General features: G+C 37.5%; 3 protein-coding genes across 5 annotated transcripts in view; 2 read left to right on the top strand and 1 right to left on the bottom strand.

Annotated features, from left to right (window-relative positions):
- Positions 1 to 9,984, top strand: part of ppp2r5b (protein phosphatase 2, regulatory subunit B', beta) — a 23,427-nt gene extending 13,443 nt beyond the window's left edge. Inside the window, exons 7-13 of one of the 2 annotated variants that reach the window (XM_039659640.2) lie at positions 442 to 550; positions 5,444 to 5,497; positions 5,582 to 5,632; positions 6,551 to 6,670; positions 6,830 to 6,957; positions 7,056 to 7,157; positions 8,381 to 9,984. In XM_039659640.2, coding sequence (XP_039515574.2) covers positions 442 to 550; positions 5,444 to 5,497; positions 5,582 to 5,632; positions 6,551 to 6,670; positions 6,830 to 6,957; positions 7,056 to 7,157; positions 8,381 to 8,549 — 733 coding nt within the window. In that variant the 3' untranslated portion in view covers positions 8,550 to 9,984. Of the gene's footprint in view, positions 1 to 441; positions 551 to 5,443; positions 5,498 to 5,581; positions 5,633 to 6,550; positions 6,671 to 6,829; positions 6,958 to 7,055; positions 7,158 to 8,220; positions 8,249 to 8,380 lie in introns of those variants that run through there. The other variant, XM_039659649.2, reaches the window with a different exon arrangement.
- A 250-nt stretch (positions 9,985 to 10,234) lies between these two features.
- Positions 10,235 to 13,668, top strand: LOC120470614 (glycoprotein hormone beta-5). Of its 2 annotated transcripts, none has more exons than XM_039660208.2 (3): positions 10,235 to 11,114; positions 12,214 to 12,415; positions 12,529 to 13,668. In XM_039660208.2, the coding sequence occupies exons 2-3, from the start codon at positions 12,215 to 12,217 to the stop codon at positions 12,715 to 12,717; spliced, it is 390 nt and encodes a 129-aa protein (XP_039516142.1). In that variant the 5' UTR covers positions 10,235 to 11,114; position 12,214; the 3' UTR covers positions 12,718 to 13,668. The 2 variants fall into 2 exon arrangements, with proteins under 2 accessions (XP_039516142.1, XP_088985789.1); XM_089129663.1 differs by lacking the exon at positions 10,235 to 11,114 and adding an exon at positions 11,134 to 11,488.
- gpha2 (glycoprotein hormone subunit alpha 2) lies at positions 13,666 to 21,178 on the bottom strand. The gene is made up of 3 exons (XM_039660268.2): positions 21,049 to 21,178; positions 20,777 to 20,961; positions 13,666 to 13,802 (listed from the first exon to the last, which is right to left on the bottom strand). The coding sequence occupies exons 1-3, from the start codon at positions 21,164 to 21,166 to the stop codon at positions 13,698 to 13,700; spliced, it is 408 nt and encodes a 135-aa protein (XP_039516202.1). The 5' UTR covers positions 21,167 to 21,178; the 3' UTR covers positions 13,666 to 13,697.
- Between the last annotated feature and the right edge of the window lie 1,081 nt (positions 21,179 to 22,259).

Raw genomic sequence — 22,259 nt, 5'->3', positions numbered from 1 at the left:
TTGATTATGTAAAATGAGAGACAAAGAGCGAAAAAGATAGATAGATAGAGAAACAGAGCAAGACAGTGTAGATGGAATGAAATCAAATAACAGTTAAGCAATGGGAGGAACAGACTGAGTAAAAGAACAAAGATAAAGCTAAAGATTTTTGAGAAAAAGAGAGGAGGAGACAGTCAGAAAGAGAGGAAAGATGTGTGGGGTGGGGGTTAGTGGGAGATTAACTGATGAACAATAATGTGGTGAATGAGTGTACAGAGTATCATCAGGACGACTGATACTAATCCTGTTTATTCTCCCTTTTCTCTTTTCCGCCTCCTCTCCTTTCCTCTCCTCTCCTCTCCTCTCCTCTCCTCTCCTCTCCTCTCCTCTCCTCTCCTCTCCTCTCCTATCCTCACCTCTCCTCTCCTCTCCTCTCCTCTCATCTCATCTCCTCTTTTCCAGTATCATAAATGGCTTTGCTCTGCCTCTCAAATCAGAGCACAAGCAGTTCCTGGTGAGGGTCCTGATCCCCCTGCACACTGCCAAGTCTCTCTCCATTTTTCATGCGCAGGTCAGAGTCAGACGCCCAGACACAGCCACACTGGGGATGCACATACAGATCTCATGCTGTTAATTAATGGACTGTAATGGGATATTATGCCACAAGGGGGGGCTAATACTAATGAAAATTTACTTCATACATCCACAAAAATGATCAGTTGGGTTTAAGTCATTTCTGGAAAATCTTTTACACTTGCACTTGTCAATTACACTTGGTTTGATATTTGATACATTTATACAATTTTAGTGTCCAAAAGCAATTTTGGTCATTTTTGGGACACTGCATTAAAGTCTGAACTCATCTTGCCTTGATGTGTGTGTGTCTATGACTGTTTACACATACAAAAGTTTGGGGTCCGTAAGATTTATTAATACTTTTATTCAGCAAGGATACATTAAAGGGGTGGTTAATTTACCCCTTTTCTAACTTTAGTTAGTGTCAAAGTTCAAAGCAAACGGACATATTTTCTTTGAAGAAATAGCTTTTTAAGGACTACAAAAAAAAAAAAAAAACCCCAGCTGGTATTGGCTACACAACATTCCCAGGTTAGTGACATCACTAACGCTAAAATTTACATAACACCGATTTATACAGAACACGATTGATAGTTTATCATGACCGAATATGCTAATCAATGTCTAGAAGATAACTATAGCCATAGATATGTATATAAAGGCTAGATGTGTTACGGCGGAGTTTTCATCGCCATCACCGGCGGCCATCTTGTCACAGACAAGCTGATGTAAGATGAGTGGTCAGCACGAACACAAATACTCTTATCTCGTTGAAATCTTGACAGATTTACAAACGGTTTGGTTTCTTACAAACGTTATTAACGTGGCTATAATTATCTGGATGATTATTTATTTATACACTTTTCATAAGTATGCAGTGTCATAACTACATCTCTGACGTTTATAACAAAACAAACCGTTTGAAAATCGGTAGAAAATTGAGCAAGTTATGGTCATTTAAATAGTACATGTACCATTAACACAACGTTAGGAGTGAGCGAGCTGCCTGTGACAAGATGGCCGCCAGGTGCAGACGTCGACCTCCATTGGCCAGCAGCGTGGACGACATATCTAGCCTTTATATAGATATCTATGACTATAGCTACCTAAATTCACATGTCCTGTTGCATTCTACATGTCTCTCCATCTTTCTGACTCCGATTTGAACATAAAAGGCAAAAAGTGTTTGAAATTTTCAGTGCATGTCTGTGTGAGGTGAAAGGAAACAAGCTGTTGAAGCTCCGCCCTCTCATTTGCATTTAAAGTGCCAGACACAAAAACTGCATTATCGCTCACCCTCAAAATGTGAAAACTTTAACATGCTATATAAAAATATCTGTAATGCAATGCACATGCATTCTTTCAATAGATTCAGTATATTATTCCTCTTATTAACAGCATGTTATATCTGAAAAGTGCTTTTATAATATTAATGCTGCCTGTTTGTATATGTCTACTCTATAGGTGTGTGTGTGTATTCTGAAAGTGCTTGTCCTACATTCCTACACTCGCCCTTTCCCTTGTCAATATCACCCCATCCATAATTCAGTGCCCACACGCCGGGCTGTTTATACTTCCTACTCGCCACAAGGACAAATAGAGCTCTCCCAGGGAATGCCTTTGGGTGGCCAGACTTATTTTATGTAGCTTCCATAGAAACAGAAGGACAGCGCAGCCAAATCCTTAATCACACTTCCCTCAAGGCTTCTTCAGAACATCACACATTTCTAGAGAGCTCTTAGCGAGATGAAAGGCTAAATACCGAACTCTATTTTTATAAACGGTTTTGTAAGTGTGCATTTCAATGATTCTTTTGCCCTCCGTGTAACCCGTGGCTGTTGTGATTTGGTTACTATTTTATTTGTTTGCATAGGAACTAATGGTGAGTGGTTGAGTTAAGTCTGGGGGATTTATCCTGGATGATTAGAGCTTAGTCCCCATTGAGCCTCAAACTACTGAGTGACACCAGGGGATATATTTTCACTGAGGTGTCTCTTGGGTATGGGATTTTTATCTCGTGCCAAGTTAAAACATACCAAAGCCTTGTAATGTGTTGAGAGTTAATTTTAGTTTTACCTTACTTGCCAGTAATTGACAGTTTACCGTTGGTTCTCAGGTAGACAAAAAATACGAAAATGTGCATACACACACATACACAGAGACAGGCTAATGTTTCTACTTCAGAGTTAAAGAAAATACAATTGTGAGATCAAATTAAAAAGGAGAATAAAGTGAAAATTACATCATTTTCACAACTGTGATATATAAAGTCACAATTATGAAAAAGAAAGCTGCAATTATTACATAAATGCACAAAAGTGAGATGTAAAGTTTCAGATTTAAGATTAGCCATTTTTAGATATAAAGTTACAAACGAAGAAATTAAGTTTAGGATTTACAAAATTGCAGTTGTAAGATATGAAGTTATATAATTGGGACATATAAAGTTATTTGTAAGATATGTTTATGAGATTTTGTATCCTGAGAGCAAGGTTTCCATTATCTTCTATAAACATTCTGACACATCCACATAAACAACCTCGCAAGCTAAACATATTAACTTTTTTGTAAAGCACTGCATAGACTGAAAACTAAGAGGATAATTATGATGTTCTTTTTGAAAAAAGAATGAGAGAGAGAGAGAGAGAGAGAAAACAGGAGTTAACAGGGCTCTTACCCCCTGGGGAAAGACGTTTTATGTGACATCACCTCTTCTAAAGTAGACACACACACACACCATTACCATCCTAACAGCTCACCCAGGGAATGGTGCAGAAGGGCTTCCGTGGCAACAAAAAGCACACTCGTGGCCATATCACATGTGTACACTAACACACACACACACACACACACACACGCACGCACTAACGTACGTAATCTCTCTTTAGAAAAACATTCTTTTCTTACCCTTTTGCCTGTAATCTGAGGCTCAGGTGCTTTGTGACTCTTTCCTCTTCAGGGAATATATTAATCTGGAAATAAATGCAGCATGTGTGTACAGACTAAGCATGTCATCATTCAGTTATGTATAATCTCATTGGTTTTTCCTGAAGCTCTTAGTTGCTTTCTTGAAACTATGAGTCTGGAATAAGTTGCTATGCTGAAATCACTTTAAACCCGTTGAGTATATTGTATTGATAACCAGATTTTCAGTTCCTAATAAGCTACCACATTAAAGGGGTGGTTGATCATGAATTCACTTTTCTAACTTTAGATAGTGTGTAATGTTGCTGTTTGAGCATAAACAACATCTGCAAAGTTACGACACTCTACGTTCAAAGCAAAGGGATATATTTCCTTTTAAAGAAATTGCTTTTTAAAGGACAACTCCGGCGCAAAATCAACCTTTGGTCTAGCTAATAAAACATTGGGTACCTAGTCAACCGTTCTTTGAGATTTGTTTTCATGATTATCGAATGTAAAGAGTTTTATCTCTAAAAACTGTTTAGCGTATGACGCTAGTATATGGGGGCAAATAATAAGTAAAAAGAAATCGGTAGTTAATACCACTAACAAGGCTCAAAATAGCCACACTAACACAGTAACATAATGAGGGCCCCTAAATACAAAACGAAGCATTGAGAACTTTGTAAGTGTACAGACCGTTTAATAAGAAGATACAAGACTGTTCACTTCGTGTATACAGGCGGCGCCATCTTTGGAAAACAGTCTCGACAAGTCGAACCACGAACGCCGTTCATACAGTTCAGAAGTTTGCTGAACTTCAGACAGTTGGCACGTCTTTCGTGGTTCGACTTGTCGACTTAAATACCACCCCTTTAACTCACTTTAAACCATTTATATATTCATTCAGTACATATTTATATGACTATTAGAAAGTGTATGGGAACACTTTCGCACCGTGAATGGGAAATGCAGTTCATAATGGGATAAAGAAGAAAGGGGGAGTGCCGTCTGGTGGCTATCATAGGCACTCCAGTTGGCAGGCATGACATGTAGTTGACCTTTTTTGACTAATAATTTGATCAGATAGACATCAAGTTTTGTTTTGTGTTTTTCCCTCATATTTAAGATATTATATTTATATTTATGATTTTTTTTTTCTGTTGATTTTTTTTAATTGATTTTCACTTTTGTAGTTGTAATGGACTTTATCCAATTTCTAAAGCTTGCACCTAACCCAGGATTTCTCACTTACACCCACATACTGTACAAAAAAGGCAAGCTCCACCACAGAGAAGGTGTCTAGTGTGATGCTCACAAGGAACGGGACATTTGCTATCACCACTGTGCCCTTGAGCAAGGCAAATAAGGGGACTGTCCCTGTTAAAAGTTCATAAAATTGAACAATGTTTAGGAAAAAACGTAGGCTACTTTAATGTCTGCTAAATTACCATCCACTACATCTGGCCAGCTTATACTGCAGTTTTGCTATAGTGCACAGTAACTACATTTTATACATGTTACACATTGTGTTTTACATAGAACTGTTCTTTGTAAATCTAGATAGCAATCAAAGCACATTTGTTGACAGACATCTAGCAGCTATGCCTACATTATTGACACTTACATATCCATTGTTCAGTATAGGTACGTGCCAATGCATTGACTGCTGCAGAAACTCCTGGTGTGGGCAGATTGATGATAAAGCTATGTGGTGGCATTTAGGATCTTGATTAGAAGAATGGTTTATTTGTGAAGTTAGCTCAGTGCTTCAGATCAAACCTTGAAGGACAGATAAGGGTTGTAATCTTTTTTCTCAGTGTTACACACACACACACACACTCACACACACACTCTCTCGTACCCTTTAATCAAAGGCACCTGCTGGTAAAATCAATAAGCCTTTGAAGTAATGACACTTGTAGTGTGTAGAAAGCCTGGAAGTGACTTTATTAAAAGTCTTTTTTGTGCTCTTTTCATGTAGCTGGCTTACTGTGTGGTGCAATTCATGGAGAAGGATGCCACAGTTACAGAACACGTATGTCAAATTTTCAATTATGTTATGCAACTTCATATACACACCACTGCGTTGTTACACCAATCTTTTTCTGTACTTCATTAGATCATCAGGGGGCTGCTGAGATACTGGCCAAAAACATGCACTCAGAAAGAGGTAAGAAAGGCAATAGATACATACACTTAAATCTCTCAGACCAAACATCTTTTTTCAGATTAACCCCTTAGACATCAAATATTTAACTTAGATTTTAAGTTAATATTTTTTAAATCATTTTACTACTCATTCACTTGTTCATGGAACTCTATATTAATAATAATAGCAGTAGTAGTAGTGTTATAAAGTAAAGTAGGGCTGTGCAAAAATCAATTGCGATTAATCGCATCCAAAATAAAAGTCTGTGATTACATAATATACTTGTGTGTGCTGTATATAATTATTTTCTAATATATATTTTGTATTTATATATATATATATATATATATATATATATATATATATATATATATATATATACAGAATTTAAGCGCAAATAATTCTTAAATATATACATGCATGCATAGGTATTTATTTATACAAAATAATTATATACAGCGCACACAAATATATTATGTGAACGCAGACTTTTATTTTGGATGCGATTAATCGCAATTAATTTTTGCAGAGCCCTAAAGTAAAGATAAACATATTACCGATGTAAAATACAATTGTACTGTAAAATAAAAAAATAATATTTGATCATTATAATGATGAATCACTCAGAAACACGAAACAATTTCTTTTTAATAACTATTTTTAGTTATTGCAAATGCACCCCATTTTTATATTTTATTTTTCACATTCTGTGTAATTATGTATTATTTGTTGTTCTGTAAATGTATTATTCTGTATATGTATTATTTGTCAATGCCATTAATCGTTGCTGATGAATTTAGACACCTGTTAAGTCACATTTTTGCGGAAAGAGTTTTGAAATCCACTCAAGTTTTCTGATTTCAAATAGACTTATCACTCAAAGAGTGTGTTTGCCGGGAAATGTTTGTACAGTATATAACCCTGTCACGTTGAACCCAGGTGATGTTCCTGGGGGAGATCGAGGAGATTCTGGACGTGATTGAACCATCTCAGTTTATCCGTGTGCAGGAGCCTCTATTCAAACAGATTTCTGCCTGCATCTCCAGCCCTCATTTCCAGGTCAGCTTCCTGTTTCACACCGGAGCATTCCTCCCACACTGTGTCATTCACCAGCGCTGCTTGTCAGGCGTCTGCCTGTAGTACTTGTGAACACGCGGAGGTGATGAACGCATCTGTTTGTGTTCTCTTCCCTCATTCTCTCTCTTTATTCTGCCTCAGGTCGCAGAGCGGGCTCTGTATTTCTGGAATAATGAGTACATTCTGAGTCTAATAGAGGAGAACTGCCAGGTCATCCTGCCTCTGGTCTTTGGCACACTGTACAGAGTTTCCAAAGAGCACTGGAACCAGTCAGTATCATTCCAACATATGTCTAGAATAACGTTAATGCTATTGACATCAATCAAGACTGTTTTTGCTTTGGACATTTCTCTGTTGTCTTATTTAGGACGATCATCTCTCTTATCTACAATGTGCTGAAGACGTTCATGGAGATGAACAGCAAGCTCTTTGATGATCTCACTGCCTCCTACAAAGTGGAGAAACAGAAGTGAGTACAGGACTTTTACAACACATTTTACTGTAATATGTCATGAAACTGGATCTTTCAAGTGTAGGACCAAACTGAATTGGTTGCATCAAGTGGCCATAAACATACTAGAATGAAGCCATGTGGTTGGAGGGCAGGAGTTAAATTAAATTATTTTTGAAATTCAAATACTGTAAAAAAGGAAAAAAGAACAAAAATTGTGACGTCACATGAGAGGAAAGTCTTTTGAAGTAAGTCAGGTTCAGAAATCAACCAGAATTTGGGGGTACACGTAGACAGAGGGCTGAATAATACAACGTAATGTGCAATTATTTAAAATCTGTTTCAGAGGAGCATTTATTGTGGACTGTTTGATCTCTGATCTCTGATCTGATGTTTATTTCAATTTAGAGGTAAAAGCCTATTTCTCGTACACCTTTTGACTTACATAAATGGACGCCATGCTGTGCCTGTCAGTGTTGTCATTGCTTACTAAAACTAAAATAATGTGTATTCATTAAAATAAAGCTGAATAAAATTAAATAAAAATAATAGATGAAAAAAAAATTAACGAAAATTAAATAAGATTAAAGTACTAAAATGACTAGAACTAAAAATAAAATCACATACACATAATAATCAAGCACAACAACATTAAAGGGGTCATAACCTGCTTGTGATCTGTAATGTTATCAAGATTTTTTCAACATCCGAAACGACAACATCCGAAACGAGTCGTTTTCCGAGCTTGGATTAAATAAAAGCTTGGAGAAAAGCTTTGGAAGTTCTTACAGGATCATTTTACAGTCACAATGACTGATGATTGTATTTCTCAATTCATGACCATTTGAAAAAAAAAATTCAAATATAACAATAAAAGCTTGCAAATGTTAAATATTAATACTGTTATAGCATATCAAGTTAACTAAAATTAAAATAACATTGTCTGTATATTTTTTTAGAAAAACAATATGCCCTCATAACCACTGAAAACCAATTCCATGGGGGCAATTGTATTTAATTTAATTTTATATTTTTTCTATGATTTGATTCTCTGGAATAAAACATGCACCAATGAGACCAGGATTGTGTATTAAAAAAGGTAAATGAGTTTTGATTTCATGATGACTTCACATGTATTTCTGTGAGCACAGAACGTATTTCAATTCTTTTTATCTTCGCCTTATCTTTATCTAAACCCTTTTTACACTCATCCATATCCCTCTTTCCTCTCCTTTCCTTAGGGAGCTGAAGAAAGAGAGGGAGCGAACCGAGCTGTGGAGGAATTTGGAAGATCTGCATGAGAGGCGACTGCAGAGTCTGACTGAGGCCAGCAGAAACCAGAAGAACCTGCAGGAGAGAGAGAACACTACCAAGAGCCAGTCAGAGACCAGTGCTGCCAACACCACCTAGAAACCACACGCGAACATACAGACACACACACACAGACACGCATACAGTATCACAGCACTGTAAAACACAATAATTACCTGACTTGGGAACCGATCAATGCCTCAATCGCTGTCTGACAACACACACACACACACGAACACATGCACACACCATGCAGACACGACCGTCACAAGCACATGTACGACAGGCTGTCCATATGTAGATATCTGAAAAAACACTGAAGCACACATCACACACAACGAGTGAGATGTACAGTAAAAGAGAAAAAAATGAGTACCTCTCACATGCGTCCTACTCTTTCATATGCTTCACACACCTGCCTCTCTGCATCTTTTCTTTCTATTCCTACACACACCGGGATCATCAACTTTAACATGACTGCATGAGGTGACACACATGCGCACACTCGAAATCAAACACGTACATTGTTCATTACTGTCATTCCAGAACGCTCTGTTTCTCGGGCCCGATACGAGCCCCCCGTCAATCAACCAACAGACTCTGCATACTGTCAAACTCTGAAGAGGAATGAATAATGATGATCCTAAAGATGAAAATTCTTTAAAAGTACAGATTATAATGTTCCTACTTCTACAGCTTATTCTATAAGTACTACTTCTATGCTAATATAACTGATGTTTTTATATACATACATATCTATATATATATCTATATATATATAAATATGATATCTATGTCTGACTATAGTGTTGGTGGGGGTATTCTAGTGTAGCACCTCATAAACATGACTGAAGTATGCTGCTAGGTAAAACTAAACTTGTTCTGAAGTGACAACACTTTAGTCTGTTCTTATGTTTTTTTTATATATAACATTCAAAACATTTTAGTTTAGCAATATTCTCAACTGTTTTGAATAATGTGTGTCTGGCTATTTTTGATTTTTATTTGATTATTATTTATTTCATTTAATCAAATTGCTTGCAAACATTCTCTTTTTGTGTTTCAGTGCAATTTCAAGAGAGGACAGAGTCTTATTTATGTCTTAATTTTTTGTATATTTGTTTTATGTCGCTTATATTTATTGATGTAGAGTATTGTTAATGGGAAGGAACTGTGTGTGTAGGCATATTGAGAAAGCTTAGGAAGAGACTGCTGCGTGGATGTTGTAGAGAAGTTTATTACAGTTTAGAAGAAAACAGGGATTAGATCAGAATGTACCATTCACTTTGAGTGTGCATCAACACTCAAATGAACTGCCATTGTTGATTATTCATTTGCAGTAATCTGTTTTATTGAGAGAGGATGAGAAAAGCAAACAAAATGTTCTTGTTCAAAAGAAAGCATCTGGATTAACACACTTTGTTTGACCTCTGAGGAAGCTGGTATCTGCAGAAACATCACATTTCATAGGAACAAAATGGAAAAGGAAAATGAAATAGAATAGACACGGCAATAAATATGGACTGAAATTGTATGCATACGTAGCATCACTTAAACTAGAGTTGCACTGTCCTTTTGATCAATGTCTTGTGTTTAAACATAGCAATGTATTTTTGGGGGACAAGTGTCTTTGGGATAGGCCTATGAATGTATAAAAGTGGGATGTAAACATGATTCTCAGCATCAAGAACACTTGTCATTATTTTCAATCAAAACCTTTGATACATCTAGGTTCTGATGTATGCTTACAGTACTTGTACCTTTTCTTCTGAAACGTTGATTCAATGCTGGCCCTTTCCTTTAGTTTTAGTCCAGTCGATAACATTAGTTCACAGCGTGAAGCTGATGTCATTCAGCTCATTCCTAAAACACGAGCAGATGTTTAAAACTTGTTTGGTTAAGTTTACATGTAGTGTGTTGTAATGTTCCAGGCTAGATTAATGGGAATTGTAATTAGAGTGATGTCAGACTGTCCTATAAACGAGCTTTAAAACAGCAAGGCAGTCGATGAAGCGAATTCACAAAAAGCTTCTGGCATCTGCTTTTGTGGACTCAAACAGGTGAGTGTCTTATTTTATTGTTATTTTGTGTAATTCATTTCTCGCGTCAGTGTCATTAACGTAGGCCTATTTATTCCCAACGCGTTATCAAGTGTCTTGTCAAAGTATAAATGGAAGTCTGATTTCATGTTAACGTTTTTACATTGGGCAGGCTCAATATTCTCACACAGGGTTTCTGCTTTTCCCCTCTGATAGATGATGCCCTTTAGAAAAAACAACGATACACAGGTTTAAATAAATAACTTTAAATAAAAGGGTTATCATGAAACTAAGACTTTCTCTTACATTATAAAACAGGCTTTTCCAAATACTGTTAGATTAATTAAAAAAATAAACAAATAAATAAAAGCCTGGATTATTTCCCTCAAAACTGCCTGACAGTCTCATAAATAAATCAGTACATTAGTTGCATACATTTTTATTAATTTACATTATAGTTAGCTTTTTATTGGGTCTTACTGACAAACTGCACAACAACTTTTCGGCCTCTATCCAAGCAGGAAACTGAAGTCTCCCCGGGGACCGCCATTGGCTAACAAGCCTTCACCTTTTGCCACGTCACATCTACGACGTCAAGTTTGTGAGCCTGCGCAGTGTGCTTGAAGTGAGTGCTTCTAATTGACTTTACTTTTCTCCGTTGAAGTCTATGGGGTTATTTACTGTGAAGTCATTTACTGTCTATGCCTATAACAAAAAATCTGTTTTGCTAAATAGTGGTCATTATTGCACAATTCATTTAGGGTGGAATTATGTTAGTTATGTTATTAAAGCATTTTGAAATGTAGGCTATTTTTGTGTTTGAAAAAGACGATAAATGCAACATCTTGCAGCATGTTATTTCGAAATAGGCATTTCTAAGATTTTTACTTGTAGCCTAATGTCTTACCATACAAAACCCTCATAATACCGCACGCTGGCGATGTCTGCTGGTCAAATGTATACTTGCAGTCAGTGGACCCACTCCAAAATCACATACAGGTCAGTTACGCACGGTGTGTATAGTGGTAAAGTAGGACAATGACTTTATAATCATGCGTATATTGTAAGATTACCACATATCAATATTATATATTTCTTGTGAAATGTGTAACCTAGCTACATACGTTTCATCATACTTTGAATAAAGCTTACAAGGTAGGCTTAAACTGAATAGACAATGTGTCCTTTGGGGGTATTTGTTCTCATTGATTCAATAGGTTATTCTTTTTTTCTTTCTTTTCTTTTTAGCTAAATGGGACAGGAAAAATAGTCTCCAGAAAACGCCTGTGAATCATTGTGAATCCTTGCTAATAATGTCTTAGATTATCCCTAAACATATAGAAAAACGTTTTAGCAATGCTTTAATATGTTCTCGAGTTACTCTCGCACTTACAAATATGTCAGATAGAATAAATGTGTATTTGGCGTGCTGTCCGGCGAGGAGAGGTCTCTGGGTTAGGTTTTCGGCCCGAACCCAGAGTAGCCTACTTTTAAGTATAAGCCAGAGTGAGGAGTCGGGGTGGTGGAGGGATGCTGAAACTGTTGGGTGTGTTAGGTGAGTTGACAGAGTGAATATCTATATGCTTCCTCTCATGCTGATGGGGTAGACATAATAATTGTTTGATGACAAGTTGATTGCAATGATTGTTTGAATGTGCTCCTCCCGAACTTTGTTTATAAAACATCATTTATCTTTTATGATAAGTCATCATAATGTCTTTCAGAATGTGCGTCGACCGCTTCTCGGTGACAGCTGTGACCTTTCTGCTCCTGTTTCCTGGCTTTTACTCCACCATGGCTGTGACAACCTTACAGAGTTTTCGTGGTTGCGCCGTACGCGAATTTACTTTTGCGGCCAAGAAGCCCGGATGCAGGAGCCTGCGCATAAGCACTGAAGCATGCTGGGGCCGCTGCCACACCTGGGAGGTGATCGAAACCTGTTATAATATACTAGAACTATTAAAAAGAAACCAGTATGAGAGCATGTGGGGTATATGTGTGTGTAGTGACATGTGTTCTTGTGTGTTTTGGCATCTCAGAGGCCAGTCCTGGAGCCGCCGTATATCCAGAGGCACCACAGTGTCTGCACCTACAGCCGTACACGCCACCTGACTGCACGTTTACCTGGCTGTGGCCCTGGCATCTCCCCCGTCTATCATTACCCTCAGGCCTTACAGTGTGACTGCACCTACTGCTCCTCAAACCACACAGAGTGTGAGACTTTTTAAAGGCACACACACACAAACCATCTTTGCTTATTATGCAAAAAAAAAAAAATGATCATGGTTGTTATTGGTATCCATTTGAAGTCACATTGATTTAACAATAAAACACAGTAAATGTCATGTAGTCCTTTATTGCAAAATATTAGACACATTTTGTGCAAACATCACCTTATAAATATATATAATTGGTAAGATACATTCTTTATGTCATTAGGTGGCACCGACATTAGACAAATTATTTTTTTATTTGAATTATTAGAGAGTATCTGATGCTGTTTACCATTGTTTTATATTGAATTGATGAATGTAGAATTTAATTTGCTGTCTTTACGCAACATTCAAGAACCTTTCACTCATGCCGTGTCATCTCAGAACTTTAGATAAAAGATAAAAAGAAAAGATGATATTAAAAAAATTATATACTGTTAAAAAGTTTGGGATTGGTAAGATATTAAAATCTCCTAAAAATCATAAAAAAAGTAATGTTGTGAAATATTAGTACAATTTACAATAAAACAATTGAATTTACTCCTGTGAATTTTCAACAGCCATTACTTTAGTTTTTAGTGTCACATGATCCTTCAGAAATCATTCTAATAGGCTGATTTGGTGTTCAAGAAACAGTTCTTCTATTATCAATGTTGAAAACCGTTGTGCTGCTTACTATTCTTGTGGAAACCATGATATATTTTTTTCCAGGACTCTTTGAACAGAAAGTTAGAAAGAAAGGGATTAATTTGAAAAATGAATCTTGTGTAATTTTTATAAATATCTCTACTGTTACTTGATCGATTAAATGCATTCTAGCTGAATAAAAGTATGAATTTCTTTTTAAAAATCTTACTGACCCCAAACTTTTCATTGGTAGTGTATTTCTATGTAAATTTACAAGTGCAATGAAAATGGTAAAATCAAAAATGTATTTGAAAAAAAAATGAATAATTGCACAGCAGTACAGCATGAGTGACTCTTCACGTGGGCTCTCAGTAACGGGATTTGTGACACATGTTGCACCGACAGGCACGTGCAGTCAAAATCTCGATGTCATCGTGGTGACGGCCTCGAGGACAGTGCAGGCGAACTTTGACCTGAGAAAAGACAGAATAAAAGAAACAATATTCTAATTCAGAAATCTATAAGAATGTACGTTTCTTAGTAAAAATTAAAGCTGCAAGCAGCATTTAGCGGGGTTCAAGCAGTTTAGGCCGTTAAGGCCTTTAAGCACAAAAGCATCAAAAGACATTAAGGTTTAAGTTTCAATAATGGCAATTTACCATAGGGAATACATTGTTTTTAACATTTTTAACAGTTATAGCGCCACCTATAGTCCGATCTCCATGAAACTTTGCATGCTTGTTGAATAAGTTATGACACATGTGCTCATCAATTTTTGTGAAGTTCTGACTTTTCCTTTAGGATTTATAGGCTTTTGGGTGCATTTTGTCATACCCCCTTTTATTAATGACCCTGTTATAGCAAAACAAATGACACAGTTCAACTTTTTTTTGATAATTATTGATCTAGAGTGTCCAAAGAATTGTCCTAGACTGGTCTGGTTCCGATCCGGCAAAAAACCAGGGACTAGTTTGCAAAAGTACGTCTTTAACATATTCGTGAATATTTAACGAACTATTTGATTGACAGCAATTGTTCTTGAGGCAAAGTTGTTCACCGTGAGGAGATCTATCAATTGATATACATATTGTGGGGGTGTGTGCAACACCACGTGATAACAGAGCCATAAAACTCGTTAGCGCCAACTAGTGGCCGATTTCTTTCAAAATTCTTACAGACCTCTAGGGCCATGAGTCAAACATGCCCAACGAGTTTCGTTCTGATCGGCCTTCGTTAACCTTGTTTCATAGATGCACAAACTTCATTGGCCGATGGCGGCCATGTTTTTTTAGATACGCCAATGTCCTCATAGATATACATGGGGCCTTGGTCCAAGACACTGCATACCAATTTTCAAGTCAATCGGACTAACGGTCATGTGGCCATAGCCCTTTTTATGTTTTTTTCATATTATAGCGCCACCTAGTGTTCAATCGTCGCTATTTTTTTACTGTGACCTCAAATTGAACTCGTACACATGTGTACCGAGTTTGGTGAAGATATCTCATTTACTTCTTGAGTTATAGCCAATTTAGTAAAATAGGCTCCTCCCACAACGTTTATTTTGCTTCCCCTAGCGACCGGAAATAGAAATTTCAACATTTTTTTGATAATTATTGATCTTCAGACTCCAGAGAACATTTCTGCACTGGTTTGGTTCCGATCGGGCAAAAAACCAGGGACTAGTTCGCAAAAGTAGTTTTTCAACAAAATTCAAAATGGCGGAAAAATTTTCATACCGGAAATGAAATCGGAGATATACGTTTTTTTCGTCAGGGGACCAGCTTTCCAATGATATAAGACACTTGAGTGTACGACTTACGGTCTAGGAGTTATGAGCCGTTTCGCGCAATTGGTCGCTATAGCGCCACCTATGGGCCAATCGGGCTCATAATTTGATAACCTCTCCTCGATTTTTGTACTACCATCTGACAAAGTTTCAGAGCTCTAGCCCTTACGGTTTGGGCTGCACGATGCGTTTTAGGGGAGAATAATAATAATAATAATAATAATTAAAGCTGCAAGCAGCATTTAGCGGGGTTCAAGCAGTTTAGGCCTTGAAGGCCTTTAAGCACAAAAGCATCAAAAGACATTAAGTTTTAAGTTTCAATAATGGCAATTTACCATAGGGAATACATTGTTTTTAACATTTTTAACAGTTATAGCGCCACCTATAGTCCGATCTCCATGAAACTTTGCATGCTTGTTGAATAAGCTATGACACATGTGCTCATCAATTTTTGTGAAGTTCTGACTTTTCCTTTAGGATTTATAGGCTTTTGGGTGCATTTTGTCATGTCCCCTTTTGTAAATGACCCTGTTATAGCAAAACAAAAGACAAAGTTCAACTTTTTTTTGATAATTATTGATCTAGAGAGTCCAGAGAATTATCCTAGACTGGTCTGGTTCCGATCGAGCAAAAAACCAGGGACTAGTTTGCAAAAGTAGGTTTTTAACATATTCGTGAATATTTAACGAACGATTTGATTGACAGCAATGGTTCTTGAGGCAAAGTTGTTCATCATGAGGAGATCTATCAAATGATATGCATATTGTGGTGGTGTGTGCAACACCACGTGATTACAGAGCCATAAAACTCGTTAGCGCCAACTAGTGGCCGATTTCTTTCAAAATTTTTACAGACCTCTAGGGCCATGAGTCGAACATTCCCAACGAGTTTCGTTCCGATCGGCCTTCGTTAACCTTGTTTCATAGATGCTCGAACTTCATTGGCCGATGGCGGCCATGTTTTTAGAGATACACCAATGTCCTTATAGACTTACATGAGGCCTTGGACCAAGACACTGCATACCAATTTTCAAGTCAATCGGACTGACGGTCAGGTGTTTATCTGTTTTTTTCATTTTATAGCGCCACCTAGTGTTCAATCGTCGCGATTTTTTTATTGTCACCTCAAATTGAACTCTTACACATGTGTACCGAGTTTGGTGAAGATATCTCATTTACTTCTCGAGCTATAGCCATTTTAGTAAAATAGGCTCCTCCCACAACGTTTATTTTGCTTCCCCTAGCGACCGGAACGAGAAATTTCAACATTTTTTTGATAATTATTGATCTTCAGACTCCAGAAAACATTTCTGCACTGGTTTGGTTCTGATCGGGCAAAAATCCAGGGACTAGTTTGCAAAAGTAGTTTTTCGACAAAATTCAAAATGGCGGAAAATCTATCATGACGGAAATGAAATCGGAGATATACGTTTTTTTCGTCAGGTGACCAGCTTTCCAACGATATAAGACACTTGAGTGTACGACTTACGGTCTAGGAGATATGAGTGGTTTTGCGCAATTGGTCGCTATAGCGCCACCTATGGGCCAATCGGGCTCATAATTTGATAACCTCTCCTCGATTTTTGTACTACCATCTGACAAAGTTTCAGAGCTGCAGCACTTACGGTTTGGTCTGCACGATGCGTTTTACGGCAGAATAATAATAATAATAATAATTAAAGCTGCAAGCAGCATTTAGCGGGGTTCAAGCAGTTTAGGCCTTTAAGGCCTTTAAGCACAAAAGCATCAAAAGACATTAAGTTTTAAGTTTTAATAATGGCAATTTACTATAGGGTATACATTGTTTTTAATATTTTTAACAATTATAGCGCCAGCTATAGTCCGATCTCCATGAAACTTTGCATGCTTGTTGAATACGTTATGACACATATGCTCATCAATTTTTGTGAAGTTCTGACTTTTCCTTTAGGATTTTTCAGGCTTTTGGGTGCATTTTGTCATGCCCCCTTTTTTAAATGACCCTGTTATAGCAAAACAAATGACAAAGTTCAACTTTTTTTGATAATTATTGATCTAGAGAGTCCAAAGAATTGTCCCAGACTGGTCTGGTTCCGATCGGGCAAAAAACCAGGGACTAGTTCGCAAAAGTACGTTTTTAACATATTCGTGAATTTTTAACGAACGATTTGATTGACAGCAATGGTTCTTGAGGCAAAGTTGTTCAGCATGAGGAGATCTATCAATTGATATACATATTGTGGGGGTGTGTGCAACACCACGTGATAACAGAGCCATAAAACTCGTTAGCGCCAACTAGTGGCCGATTTTTTTCAAAATTCTTACAGACCTCTAGGGCCATGAGTCGAACATGCCCATCGAGTTTCGTTCCGATGGGCCTCCGTTAACCTTGTCTCACAGGTGCTCAAACTTCATTGGCCGATGGCGGCCATGTTTTTTTACATACGCCAATGTCCTCATAGATATACATGGGGCCTTGGTCCAAGACACTGCATACCAATTTTCAAGTCAATCGGACTAACGGTCATGTGGTCATAGCCCTTTTTATGTTTTTTTCATGTTATAGCGCCACCTAGTGTTCAATCGTCGCTATTTTTTTACTGTCACCTCAAATTGAACTCGTACACATGTGTACCGAGTTTGGTGAAGATATCTCATTTACTTCTTGAGTTATAGCCAATTTAGTAAAAGTAGGCTCCTCCCACAACGTTTATTTTGCTTCCCCTAGCGACCGGAAATAGAAATTTCAACATTTTTTTGATAATTATTGATCTTCAGACTCCAGAGAACATTTCTGCACTGGTTTGGTTCCGATCGGGCAAAAAACCAGGGACTAGTTCGCAAAAGTAGTTTTTCGACAAAATTCAAAATGGCGGAAAAATTTCCATACCGGAAATGAAATCGGAGATATACGTTTTTTTCGTCAGGTGACCAGCTTTCCAATGATATAAGACACTTGAGTGTACGACTTACGGTCTAGGAGTTATGAGCCGTTTCGCGCAATTGGTCGCTATAGCGCCACCTATGGGCCAATCGGGCTCATAATTTGATAACCTCTCCTCGATTTTTGTACTACCATCTGACAAAGTTTCAGAGCTCCAGCACTTACGGTTTGGGCTGCACGATGCGTTTTAGGGGAGAATAATAATAATAATAATAATAATTAAAGCTGCAAGCAGCATTTAGCGGGGTTCAAGCAGTTCAGGCCTTTAAGGCCTTTAAGCACAAAAGCATCGAAAGACATTAAGTTTTAAGTTTCAATAATGGCAATTTACCATAGGGTATACATTGTTGTTAACATTTTTAACAATTATAGCGCCACCTATTGTCCGATCTCCATGAAACTTTGCATGCTTGCTGAATAAGTTATGACACAAGTGCGTACCAATTTTTGTGAAGTTCTGACTTTTCCTTTAGGATTTATAGGCTTTTGGGTGCATTTTGTCATGCCCCCTTTTGTAAATGACCCTGTAATAGCAAAACAAATGACAAATCTCAAATTTTTTTTGATAATTATTGATCTAGAGAGTCCAAAAAATTGTCCTAGACTGGTCTGGTTCCGATCGGGCAAAAAACCAGGGACTAGTTCGCAAAATTAGGTTTTTAACATATTTGTGAATATTTAACGAACAATTTGATTGACAGCAATGGTTCTAGAGGCAAAGTTGTTCATCATGAGGAGATCTATCAAATGAAATTGCATTTCGTGGGGATGTGCGCAAGACCTCGTGATTACAGAGCCATAAAACTCGTTAGCGCCAACTAATGGCCGATTTCTTTCAAAATTGTTACAGACCTTTAGGGCCATGAGTTGAACATGCCCATCGTGTTTCGTTGCGATCGGCCTTCGATAACCTTGTTTCATAGGTGCTCAAATTTTTTACAGCCAATACTGGCAATTTACCATAGGAAACATATGGTTTTAAAGCTTTTTAACAGTTATAGCGCCACCTATAGTCCGATCTCAATGAAACTTTGCATGCTTCTTCGGCATGTTATGACACATAAGCTCATCAATTTCTGTGAAGTTCTGAGTTTTCATTTAGGATTTATAGGCTTTTGGGTGCATTTTCTCACGCCCCTTTTCTAAATGACCATTTAACACCATGCGCAAATTTAAAAAGTTCAACATTTTTTTGATAATTATTGATCTAGAGAGTCCAAAGAATTATCCTAGACTGGTCTGGTTCCGATCGGGCAAAAAACCAGGGACTAGTTCGCAAAAGTAGGTTTTTAACATATTCGTGAATATTTAATAAACGATTTGATTGACAGCAATGGTTCTAGAGGCAAAGTTGTTCATCATGAGGAGATCTATCGAATGATATGCATTTCGTGGGGATGTGCGCAACAACACGTGATTACAGAGCCATAAAACTCGTTAGCGCCAACTAGTGGCCGATTTTTTTCAAAATTCTTACAGACCTCTAGGGCCATGAGTCAAACATGCCCATCGAGTTTCGTTCCGATCGGCCTCCGTTAACCCTGTCTCATAGGTGCTCAAACTTCATTGACCGATGGCGGCCATGTTTTTTGAGATACGCCAATGTTCTCAGACACATACATGGGGCCTTGGTCCAAGACACTGCATAACAATTTTCAAGTCAATTGGGGTAAAGGTCATGTGGTCATAGCCCTTTTTATGTTTTTTTAATGTTATAGCGCCACCATGTGGCCAATCAACGCCGCTTTTTTACTGTGACCTTAAAATGTCCTCCTACACAAGTGTTTTGAGTTTGGTGAAGATATCTCATTTACTTCTCGAGTTATAGCCATTTTTGTAAAATAGGCTCCTCCCTCAACGTTTATTTTGCTTTCCCTAGCGACCGGAAAAAGAAATTTCAACATTTTTTTGATAATTATTGATATTCAGACTCCATAGAACATGTATGCACTGGTTTGGTTCCGATCGGGTAAAAAACCAGGGACTAGTTTGTAAAAGTAGTTTTTTGACAAAATTCAAAATGGCGGAAAAATTTGCATACCGGAAATGAAATCGGAGATATACGTTTTTTTCGTCAGGTGGCCAGCTTTCCAACGATATGAGACACTTGAGTGTACGACTTACGGTCTAGGAGTTATGAGCAGTTTCGCGCAATTGGTCGCTATAGCGCCACCTATGGGCCAATCGGGCTCATAATTTGATAACCTCTCCTCGATTTTTGTACTACCATCTGACAAAGTTTCAGAGCTCTGGCTCTTACGGTTTGGTCTGCACGATGCGTTTTACGGCAGAATAATAATAATAATAAAAATCCTACCAATTACAATAGGGTTTCAGCACTTCGTGCTTGAACCCCTAAAAATCAATACAATTACAATAGGGTTTCAGCACTTCGTGCTTGAACCCCTAATAATAATAAAAATCAATACAATTACAATAGGGTTTCAGCACTTCGTGCTTGAACCCCTAAAAATCAATACAATTACAATAGGGTTTCAGCACTTCGTGCTTGAACCCCTAATTAGCAAGTCAGTAGCCTATATTTTGACATAAATTTACCTAATGGAATAAAATAGATTATTGTTGCATGACTGGGCTGGTGGAAATTATGCTCTGAAACCCACAGAGGACCAAATTCATTAAAGTCTTTACTCATAATAATTCATAATTGGTTCTTCTGATGTAAAATTGGCATTAGTAATATATACTAATGGTTGGACCAGTGCTGTAGCCTACCTTGGCATCCTTGCTAATGGTGCAGCAGCGGGAAGCCGACGTTATGTTGTGGGTGAAATTGGACGCCAGCAGCACAGAGTAGCGTGACGGGAACGCGCTGGACTCGCAGTAGCCCACACAAGCGTACACCACTTGAGTTCCTCGACATGTCCCTCGCTTGTCTGTACGTATGGTCACGTTAAACGCTGTAGACAGAGGGCCAAATCAGTACTTTTTTTGTTTAGGAGTGAGTTGAGTGCTTGCTTGTTAAAAATGATGTCTTTTCCACTCACGGTAAAGATGGCAGCCAGGAGTCAGGGCTTGAAAACTTCTGCTGAGGGGCATCAGCAACACTAACAGAACCACAGGCAACATAAGCACTACCTGGTTAGATGTTACGCGGCGGGACATGGTGATGTTAACCTGTCAGAGTTGAAGAAATTTTAGGAAATTCAGTCAGGTCACTTAAAACATAGGTCAGAGTCATTGTCAAATTGAAATGACTGCTACTAAATGCGTATATAAATCAATTGAATAAATCTGAGGTCAACCATATGACACATCTTTTAATCTTTTAGTGCATAAATGATTTCATACATTTACATAAACATTTAAGTCATTCAACCCTTTACAAGAACAATTTCCCTAATTGAGAAGACTGACCAGACTTTCCTGACTATTGTCGTGGGAGTTCATTATTTGGAGTTGTCAAAATAATCTAAAAATTAATGTGCCACTCCTTCCTCGCAATGTGAACGAATGTTTCCATGCCGTAAATGTTTTTGCTTGGGTTTGTATTTGGTACTCATTGAGTAACTCAGCTTTATTATCAGTCTGGTCCATGCATTCATCCTGTATGTGTAATGTATGAAACAATTCAGAACAATTATCAATGTGTTTTTTTGTCCAGTATCAGAATATACATGTACACTTATAGGAGAATGTGAATGTTGTTGTTTTTTTAGTGAAAATTCTAATTCACTTTTTTTTTCTTTCTTGCTTTTACTATTGTTATATATATATAACAGTATATAGGCTATGAATATAAATATATATTTACACACACACACACACACACACACACACACACACACACACACACATATATGGACCTTTTCACCACATAAATGACTACATTGTTACATGAGTAACACACACACATACAAACAAAATTTTGGCTGCATAAAAGTACACCCAGATTGAATTAGAAACTGTTTAGAGCGATAATTGTGAAGGTAATTGTGTCTTCGCTGCCGTCTAATGGACGGGTGGATGGATAAATATATTTTAAGAATCACTTCCCTGAGGGGAAAGTCATGGAATTAACTTTTTGTCTGCAGCATTAATATTGGATAATAGAGTAATCAGCATTACACTCTTAATCTCACACCAATACATCCACATTACATTTATAATAATCAGATATTAGAATCTGAAAGGGAAACAAGCAAAGTTTACCTGTAGATGTGGATCCTTGTTCAAAGCCAAAGTGTGCAGATAAGAT

Source organism: Pimephales promelas, chromosome 1 (assembly GCF_988280905.1).
Source record: "Pimephales promelas chromosome 1, fPimPro1.hap1.1, whole genome shotgun sequence".
Taxonomy (NCBI): Eukaryota; Metazoa; Chordata; class Actinopteri; order Cypriniformes; family Leuciscidae; genus Pimephales; species Pimephales promelas.
Note: the sequence above shows the minus strand (reverse complement) of the source record. Positions and strands in the feature narration are given on the sequence as shown.

What these genes read in the sequence shown, in the direction of transcription:
- LOC120470614 (XM_089129663.1), top strand. Translation starts at nt 11,430, where the DNA reads ATGTCTGCTGGTCAAATGTATACTTGCAGTCAGTGGACCCACTCCAAA. An exon ending in CACTCCAAAATCACATACAG is followed by an intron (nt 11,489 to 12,213) that starts GTCAGTTACGCA and finishes AATGTCTTTCAG; the next exon opens with AATGTGCGTCGACCGCTTCT. An exon ending in GCCGCTGCCACACCTGGGAG is followed by an intron (nt 12,416 to 12,528) that starts GTGATCGAAACC and finishes TTGGCATCTCAG; the next exon opens with AGGCCAGTCCTGGAGCCGCC.
- gpha2 (XM_039660268.2), bottom strand. Translation starts at nt 21,166, where the DNA reads ATGTCCCGCCGCGTAACATCTAACCAGGTAGTGCTTATGTTGCCTGTG. An exon ending in TCCTGGCTGCCATCTTTACC is followed by an intron (nt 20,962 to 21,048) that starts GTGAGTGGAAAA and finishes CTCTGTCTACAG; the next exon opens with CGTTTAACGTGACCATACGT. An exon ending in CCATTAGCAAGGATGCCAAG is followed by an intron (nt 13,803 to 20,776) that starts GTAGGCTACAGC and finishes GTCTTTTCTCAG; the next exon opens with GTCAAAGTTCGCCTGCACTG.